At 28.6% G+C, this 10,000-nt stretch overlaps 1 protein-coding gene across 1 annotated transcript in view; it reads left to right on the top strand.

The window, feature by feature from the left end:
- The window catches only part of LOC136077011 (E3 SUMO-protein ligase ZBED1-like), a 5,771-nt gene extending 1,153 nt beyond the window's left edge, over positions 1-4,618 (top strand). Inside the window, exon 2 of the mRNA XM_065791221.1 lies at positions 1-4,618. This exon is cut by the window's left edge and continues 134 nt beyond it. Within this exon, the coding sequence (XP_065647293.1) occupies positions 3,007-3,624 (618 nt within the window). The 5' untranslated portion in view covers positions 1-3,006 and the 3' untranslated portion in view covers positions 3,625-4,618.
- Positions 4,619-10,000: the final 5,382 nt, after the last annotated feature.

Genomic DNA, 10,000 nt, shown 5'->3' with positions numbered 1-10,000 from the left:
TCAACTACCAGATCAATTTTACCTTGGTGTTTTAGCTATGGTCGAGTTAACTATTCAAGGTATCTCTCATCATACTGATTAGAAATGACATTGCTCAACAAAACACATCCTGATAAGTTTACTAACAAGGCGTTATGATTGTTTGTAATAGAAAAGTTAATTATAAAATTTAAATACAATTAAAAAAAGTGGTTTCTCATAGGGGTCAAACATGAGCTATCAAACCAATGGACAGTCCAACGGCAGACTGAATATGGCTTTTCATCAGTTGCATATGACCAAACCATTGAACAAACAGCTAACCGTGATTGCAAAACTACTGCTGGTATTGTTGGCTCTACCTTACACCAAGGAGTAGTTCATCGGTGGATTTTAGCTCAGAGTGATAGAGCTGCAATATCGAGTGAATGCGAAATGATGGCAGGCATCAATTTAAAAAAAAGGTTAGTAGGGTCATATCTTCCTCCCTACCTGGAGCCAGCCCCTATCGTGATTTTTTTTAAATAAGAAAATTTAAATGTTTTTTTTCATTAATTTTTTTTGTATTGTTTTATACAAAACTAATTTATTTCAGTAATTATATATTTTTGAATTGATTTGTTTTTAAGGTTTTTAGATTTTTTTTATTTGCGAATGATTTTTATTGCTTTCTTGTAAAAAATGTATTTACTTTTTTTTATGGCAAAAAATTAATATATTTTTTTCGATAAAAGTAATTGTTCAAGCATATCAATTATAAAATAATTGTTCAAGCAAATCTAAATTTTATCGCAAAAATTGTAGTTATTTTTATATAACGTTGTATAATTCTTGATATGGTAGGTGATGACGAACATTATATGATTAGCACAGAAATTTGATCGGTTTTATTTTATTATATATTTTCTCTAAGAAACCAAATAGGTTACCCCAATTAATAATTAAAAGTTATTTAGCTCTAGGGAATATTTATTTTATATGATTTTTATACTTTATTTAAGATGTGAAACGAATGCTTATAGTAAGATTCAAGATTCGAAAAAGAAAAAAAATACTCAATTAATTATTCTTGATCTTACGAAAAATTAAAAATAGCATTAAAAAAAAATTTAATTAATAATTTAGTATCATTATTCCGCGCTAAACCCAAATTTATATCTGTTACCGTTTTGGAGTTTTTAAGTTAAAAGTTTTCACGGTATGGGAAGATAAATAATTAATTATTTATCTTCCCATACCCTAATTATATTTTCTGTATTCGCCAACGTTACAAAAGTAAATAGTAATAAATTAAGATAAGTAGTTGTCAATTGAATCAATTCTTTAGGTACAGAAAAAACCTTGATCAGTCTAGAATACTAAAAGATAAGGATGATGTCCGAAATGTGATGAATACAATTGATGCAATGATAAATCCATTTGCTATTGAAAGCAAAGAACTACTCAATATCTCAACAGGTTCTATTGCTCCCACTGATATTGAATCTGATCTTCGTAATGCCCATAATATAGGTGATAAACAATTTACCTCATTCGTAAAAGAGAAACTGTTGTGTGAAGATCCTGATATATTTTCAACAATAAAGCGAAATAGTTTGAAAACATTTGCTAGCTTAAAGCAAGTAACAAAATCTAAGTCTTTAAATGGTAAACTAGTTACATTAAAGAATGACAGAGACTTATTTGTTAGGCTAGTGCTAATTGGTAAAGATAGAGAAGTCGATGTAAAGGCAATTTTAGCATATTCATTGAGAGTGTATCCAGCCTTTATCGACAATCACAGGGTCACTTGTAAAAACATGTAAAGCCAAGTTACTATATGTTATTGAATCAAAATGTAATGATATTACTGTGACCACTATTCCTGCAGACAACGCGCTACTCATTGATGCTATGGCAATTTTACAAAGCTTAAAAGCAATAGCGGGCACATTCAAGGAGCTAGCAAATGAAGTACTTAAACAAGTAATACGATTAGCTGATTACCATAAATCATCTCGTGTTAAATTTGTATCTGATTGCTACCCATTAATTAGCGCAAAAAATGCTGAAAGAGAAAAAAGTGTACAATCCGGTGTACAAGCATTTACCATCTATAGTGCTACTCAACAGGTACCAAAGCAATGGAAAAAAATTATGTCTCTCGGACGAAATAAAGAGGAGCTAATAAATTTTCTATACATGTCATGGTGTGAGTGTGATCCACAAATTCTTGGCAACATAACTCTCTACGTAACACACACGAACTTGTGTAACAAAATTCAGTCAATTGACAACCTTATTGTTGTAAGTGAAGTTTATGAGCTTGCCAGTGACCACGAAGAAGCTGATACTAAGTTGATTTTATATGCATCACATGCGTCACTGCACTATCAAACTATTGTTATTAGAAGTCCTGATACTGATGTATTTGTGTTTGCTCTGTCAACTTGCTTTCCATTAACTATATACTTCGATTCTGCTGTTGGTAACAAACGCCGTATCATTAATATAAAAAAATATAAACCTGATTATGGTAAAGATTTTTCGATTGCTATGACTGGCTTTCATTTGTTTATAGGTGACGATTTTTGTTTCTTTAGAAAATATTGTAATGTTTAGACGGGGTAAAACTATGAGTTCAGATTTTTAAATTTATTCAAGTTTATATTTATAGTTGTTATTTAGGATGCGGTTCAACAAGTGCATTTTATGGAAAAGGAAAAGCAATAGCTTTCAAAGTCCTACGGAAGAAAGCAAAATATTTAGAAGCTTTTAAAACTCTAGGTGATTCAGTACCACCATCTGATGAACTAATAAATATGCTGGAAAAATATGTCTGTGATTTATACGGGGCTGAACAAGAAGAATCAGTTAATGTAGCTCATTACACATTATTTAAATTCTTTTAAATTTAGCAAAGAAATGTTGTCACCGAATAAAGATTCGCTTGTGCAACACATAAAAAGAGCTAATTATAATAAAAACTTTTCTTTCTTAACGTAGAATTAAATTTAAAGATATTATTAAATTACAATTAAAAAAACAATGAGTAAAGCAACGAAAAGTCCAATCTGGGACTATTTTGATACTGATGAAAATAATCGCTCAAAAGCAATTTGTAAATTTTGCAAAATGAAAGTATCAAGAGGAGGAACATCTGGCAAAAAAATGACAACATCTAATTTAAGAGGGCATATGAAAGCAAAACATATAAAAGTTTTCCAGAAAGTAGAAGATCTAAAATGTTTCAAAAAAATTAACACAGAAAAAAAAAATGTTATTGCATCTACTTCAACCAGTAAAGAGAATGATAATAGCAAAGTATCCGTTAGCAACAGTGTTACAGTTATTATAGATCAAAAACATCAATCTAAGCATGAGGAAACTATTAATAAGCATAGGAAATGGACTTCAAGTGAACAAAGAGCTCAAAAAATAACTATGCGTATCGGAGAAATGATATGTGTAGACATTCAGCCGTATTCTTTAGTTACAGATCAAGGATTTAAAAAACTAATTATGTATCTTGAACCAAGGTATACCATGCCCTCTAGAAAACATTTGACAGAAACAGTTGTTCCTTTAATTTATGAAAAAATGAAAATACAAATTATGAATGATGTAGCAAAAGCAGATTTTTTGAGTTTTACCACTGACGGATAGACTACACATCACAATGATCTAAGTTTTTATTCATTAACAGCACACTGGATAAACTCAGAGTTTAATTCTATGACAGCTGTGCTACAACTTAAAAAAATAAAAGGCTCTCATACAGGTGTAAAGATATCAAAAATTTTTAAAAGACTCTTTAAATGAATGGAAAATACCAACTAACAAAGTGTACTTTGTCCTCTCTGACAATGCTGCTAATATGAAATTAGCCATAAATAAAGCTGGTTTAGAAAAAAATTCTCTAAGTTGTGTAATCCACACTCTTCAGCTTTGTATACAAGATGTAGTAACAAGATGAAACTCGACATTTTACATGCTAGAAAGACTAGTTGAACAAAAAACTTCACTAACATTATTTTTTATTAGAAATCAAAAGTGTAATGCCTCTAATCTTAATGAAGACCAATGGTTATTAGCTGAGACGCTTATCTTAGTTTTAAAGCATTTTGAGGTGGCTACACTAGAGATGAGTGAAAATAGGGCATCAGTGTCTCAAATTATTCCATTTATAGTTTCAATGGAAGCGTACCTAGCCTATGCTTCAGAAAATGCAAGTGAAATAAAAACTATAATAGAAGAGTTGAAAAAAGATTTTATTTCAAGGTTTTCCACCTATAAATATAACAAAAACTTGAACATGACTACAGTTTTAGATCCAAGATTCAAACTTAGTTATGCCATATCAGATGAGGAGAAAGACACAATAAAATCAAATATTCAAGAGAAATACATGAACCTAAATAAAACTGATATTACAGATTGCCTTTTAACTACCGACAACTTAACTCAATCAGATAATGAAACAAACACTTCATCTGAATCAACCCAAGAACCTAGCTCTCCACTCAAAAAATTAAAAATGGCAGAAAACATATACAATTTCTATCAAGTTTCAAAAGCACCTCTTGACACTGAATTAACAAAATCAACGAAAGTAAAGAACTGTAAAAAACTTTCAACAGAAGCACAAATTTATTTAGAGAAAAAGGAAAAAAAGAAACTTTGATAACTTTTTGTTCTTTTCTAATTTATAATAAATCATTATAGATAAAACTAAATACTAAATTATCATAAACAAATAAAAATTGAAAAATAAAATGAAATAAAATAATATTACTAATATTCATTGATATTTAACAACTTTTAATAATAAAAATTCGTACTTTACATTTTAGTTTAGTTTTTATATTTTTTGTTTACTTACTTTTCTTTTAGAACTGATGAAATAAATTTTTACTTATCACTGCCTAATCTGCATCAAAAAGAATGTCCATATAAATGGTGGGGAAAATAAAAAAATACATGTATAAAGAAACACTCTAGTAGCAATGATATTTTAGACCTCTCATACCTTGCCAAAAAATATTTAGGAGCTCCACCTTCTTCTGTCTTCAGTGAAAGATTGTTTAGTACTGGGGGAAATATTTATGAACCGACACGGTCCCGACTAACTGCAGAACATGGAGAAAATCTAGCTTTTGTGCATGCGAATTGGAAATTTTTTGGAGAAACGGAAATAAAAAAATAGATTCACAGTTTTGTATAACATATTTTATTACTTTTCATAACATAACAAAAATTTATATTTATTTTTAACATGACGCAAGTTGGTCTTTTATGTTTTAAATATGTTATACTTTATGTTTATATTTTTTAAATGTGCATTTCTTGATTTTAAACTTCTTTGTAGAATTTTGGATCCATAAGTTATATAATTAATGTACTAAATTATAAGAAAACTCTAAAAAAGTAGAGAGCCCTGTTAAAAGCACTCAAAAATATTTAGTTTAGTGGTTGCATATATGCCTATATAATAACTTTTTATTAATAAGTTAGACTTATACATTGTATTTATGTTTATGGCGTAATTCTATGTTTGGATATAATATAGAAACACAGAATCAAAAATTAAATTTCAAAAAATTTCAAAACAATCGCCATCGGCTGATGGTTATCAAGGCCGATGCCGATGCCGATGCATCGGTGCACCCCTAATAGAAAGATGTTGTTCAAATTGTAGGATTTTTTTATTTTGTTGCACAGTGTATTGTGAAGTTTTTTTATGGACAAAAATACTATTAAAACATTAGGTTTTGTTTAGCAAAATCTAATAAAAGTTCACAACAAAACTGTTTTGAATATAACAGAGTTTTTTATTTTATTTAATTAGGGGCCTGAGAACCTGTGCGCCAAAGTTGATATTAGAAAATAAGCGTACTATTTTATAAGGTTACCTTATCAAATAATGTTTACCTTATCAAACAATTATAACTATCAAATAATCTTTACCTTATCAAAATTTTACCTTATGCGCTTATTTTTGTTTAGTTAGCCATACTGGTTTTTTCCTAACATAATACATGATATATAAAAATTTATGTTCATTGATGTATTAAAATATCAATGATAATATATCAAAGTTTAAAATATCTAAACCTTACGGGGGCTGTTATGACCCCACTTTCCTATATATATATATATATATATATATATATATATATATATAATATATATATATATATATATATATATATATATATATATATATATATATATATACATATATATATATATACATATATATATATACATATATATATATATATATATATATATATATATATATATATATATATATATATATATATATATATACATATATATATATATACATATATATATATACATATATATATATATATATATATATATATATATATATATATATATATATATATATATATATATATATATATATATATATATATATAGTGGGGTCATAACAGCCCCCGTAAGGTTTAGATTAATGAAATAAGAAAATAAAAACGACCTGTGTTTTTATTTTCTTGTGTTTTCTATGTGTTTATCAATGTATTTCAACAACCAACAACAAAAAAAAAAGCTTTTAATTTTAGCAATTTAAAAAAAAATGCAACAGTTTTTAAAAATGTTATTAAACAAAAATCACAAAAATTGCTGGGGTATACTTTTCGTGGTACAATTTATGCAAGTGTATCATTTTTTGTTTCTACAGTCTTGTCAACTGTTTGAGCGCTTTTCTTTTTTTAGTTTTTATAACCATCTTTTTCGCCAGTTCCGCTTTATATGGTGAACTGGTGAGTATAGCTGTTTTTCCCTTTTGCCATCGTTTGCGAGTTTGCTGAGTTTTCTCATTCGATATACTTACAATTTCTGCAGGTGAAGCAATTGTGAAAGAAGCCATAGATGTCGAAGACAAAGTTTCTGATTCAGAGCAAGATGTCAGGGATAATTTTTGCAGTGAAATAGTTTGTGTTTGAGACTTGGTCGTTAGATCTGGTGTTGCTGAATCCATCTCAGGAAATGACCTGTTGGTTGTTTCTGAAGGCTCAAACATCCAATCATCAAAAACTTCAGGATTAAGTGGACTTATTCCAGTCTTTCTAAAACAATTTACAGCTGTCAATATGTTTGCAGATTTCATATAAGCTATTCCAAATAGTCCTGGAATCTGATATTCGGTCACAACTCTAGGATAATGTGTACGCAGCCAAATACGAACTTCATTCGAATAGTTGCTACTAAATGGTGCCATGAAGGAGACATCTAGTGGCTGCAGACGGTGTGAACAATGTGGTGGAAAGCAAATGTGTTGCATGACCATCTAATAATAGCAGTACAGGCCTTTTTTTGGATGGCATTACAAAGGACAGAAAATCGTCAAACCACTTCAAAAATATATCTGCTTTCACCCAACCACTAGGGTGACATGATGCAATAGTACCCAGAGGAGCTTTTTTAATAATATTAACATTCTTGGGAGCTCTAACACGGGGGAAAATAATCAAGGGGGGGGGGGCACGTATATACCAGAGGCACTCATACACATTTCGACTGTTATGATTTTACCTTGTTCAGCTGATGTTAGAGTTCCAACTTGTTTTTTACCCCTCTTAGCAATTACTTTTGACACTTTTTTTGGTACTGAAGAAATTCCTGCCTCGTCAACATTATGTATATATTATTTGGAGTTATGTTATTTTCATATATGCCTTTAGTCAATAGTTCAAAAAATTTATTCACAGCAGGTCGGTCAAATCTCATTGCATGTGGCATCTTGTTCTTTTCAGCTAGCTGAAATGCCAATTCTCTCAAATTTTTCATTGAAACTGGAAACAAGCGACTCTTGAAAAAAATTAGGTGTTTACCTAACTCTTGCTCTTGTTCAAGGTTAAAAACTGATTTAAAATTCCCAAGTTTTTTTAATGCACAACTACTTAGTTCTAAACTCCCTTGCTGAAGTCTTTTTATTCTGTATCGCAGTGTCGTTGTTGGGATACAAAACATTACCGATGCCTTCTTATACCACATTTCCTTCTTCAATACTGATTCAATAGCTGCTTTCATTGAATTTTCTTCCCAGGATTTTCGATTAGTTAGACGTTTGTATTTTCTAACCATATTAGGTATGCACAATAATAACTTTTTCTTTATCAAAGAAAAAAATATAATAACAATATATAAATATACAATATGTATCTATATATCTATATCTATCTATCTATCTATCTATCTATCTATCTATCTATCTATCTATCTATCTATCTATGTATATATATAAATATATATATATATATATATATATATATATATAAATATACAAAAGAACGACACAATTTATTTGTGTCGCTCAATTCTTTTATTGTATAATATTCTGGAATTATGTTCAGTTTTTCATAATCTCAAATTTTTCCATTAAAGAACTGATTGCACTTAATGTTTTGCTATGAAGACATTAAAAGCTCATTTTCTTTAGCGAGCTTCTCAAATAAAGGTCTGATCTTGTATATAACCTCTAAAGAATACCAGGAATTAGATTGTTTGTATCAGTGCTATTTACTTTGTTGCTGTTAAACTTATACCAAGTGCTTGCACCAGTTGGACAATTAAGGTAGTGTCTGTTATCAACTTTTGATGATACATCATCTAAAGCATCATACTCTGTATAATTTCCACATCGAAGAAGTTTTGCAGTCGATTAAGTACTGCATTATTCAACATTTCACGATCACCTAGCCCCCTTATTTTTTTTCAATTTCCGTTGTCAGGTTTTAACACTTTTTTATAGGATCCAATACATTCAATTTAGTCACTTGAGTGTCAGGATAAACTTTCTTGACAATATCGTAGCTTTCGCTGCTTCCATCACACACAAGGTTCTTATGATTAATCAAAAAATAAAATTAAAAAATGTAAAATTCAATTAAAAACAGCAACACTTTATTATATATGGATGTGCGTAAATACAAATATGCTGTTTTCTATTACGCTTCTTTACATGACTATATTGAAAAATATAAAAAGTCATTAATTAAAAGCTTTTATAAAGTTGAAAAGCCTTTATACAGTTTTCTCCGAGTTTCTCACAACAAAATAACTAAAGCTTATTTTATTTTATTCTGTTTTTTAACAATATAAATTCTTACTTCAAAAATACCTTAAGCGTATTTTGATGTCTCTTACTTTATTATAAGTGTCTTTGAATGTATTTGTTTGTAAAAGTATTTTATATATTTAAAACTTATAAATACTTTGTAATTGTAAACTCGACTTAACACCTCAACTTTTAAACCTTTACCCATACAGACGACGTTACTCGAACCAATTAAAAAATAAAAATTCAGAAACTTAACGGCAATTGCGCGAAACTTTAGACGTTAAATTTATGATAATAAAAACGTGAGTGATATATTGAAAATCGAACCTTTAGTGAAATACCCATAACAAACACCTTTATTAAAGGCTCATCAGAAATGAATGTTCAAATTAATAAAAAACATCAATTTATACTAAAAATTAATTTACAAGAAATCATAAATATCTTAGCTACTGTAAATTTTCACTCATTTGTGGAATATGCTGAAGCTATTGTAAAAAGAATTCTTTAGAATTATTTTCTGTTTTTTTTTTAAATATATTTATTTTTTAGATTTTAGATTTTTTAGGAGAATAGGTTAGGAGTTTTTAGGAATAAGTTTTTAGGATTAATTTTAGATAATTAAGGATAATAATTTAGGATAATTTTAGGGTATTTTTTAGGAGAAAAGGTTTTTTTGGAGAAACTTAAGTTAAAATGAATGAAAGTTAAAATGAAAATAAGTACTTATTTTCATGCCTGCATATAGAAATTATTTCCGATTTTTTTGTTAAATAAGCGTTCTTGGTTCTCATGTGTAACTATTTTAAATTTTTCTTGTCGGCATAATATTATTACGTCTACAAGAAAAATTTAAAGAAAAAATGCATATTTGGAGTACATTTTATGGAAGTAATAATTATATTAGTATTAGGTATTAATTTTATGCAGGGCTGTTTTAAGGATGGA

The sequence above is a fragment of the Hydra vulgaris genome, chromosome 02, assembly GCF_038396675.1.
Source record: "Hydra vulgaris chromosome 02, alternate assembly HydraT2T_AEP".
NCBI lineage: Eukaryota > Metazoa > Cnidaria > Hydrozoa > Anthoathecata > Hydridae > Hydra > Hydra vulgaris.
The sequence above is the reverse complement of the archived record's forward strand: the minus strand, read 5'-3'. Positions and strand labels throughout refer to the sequence as shown.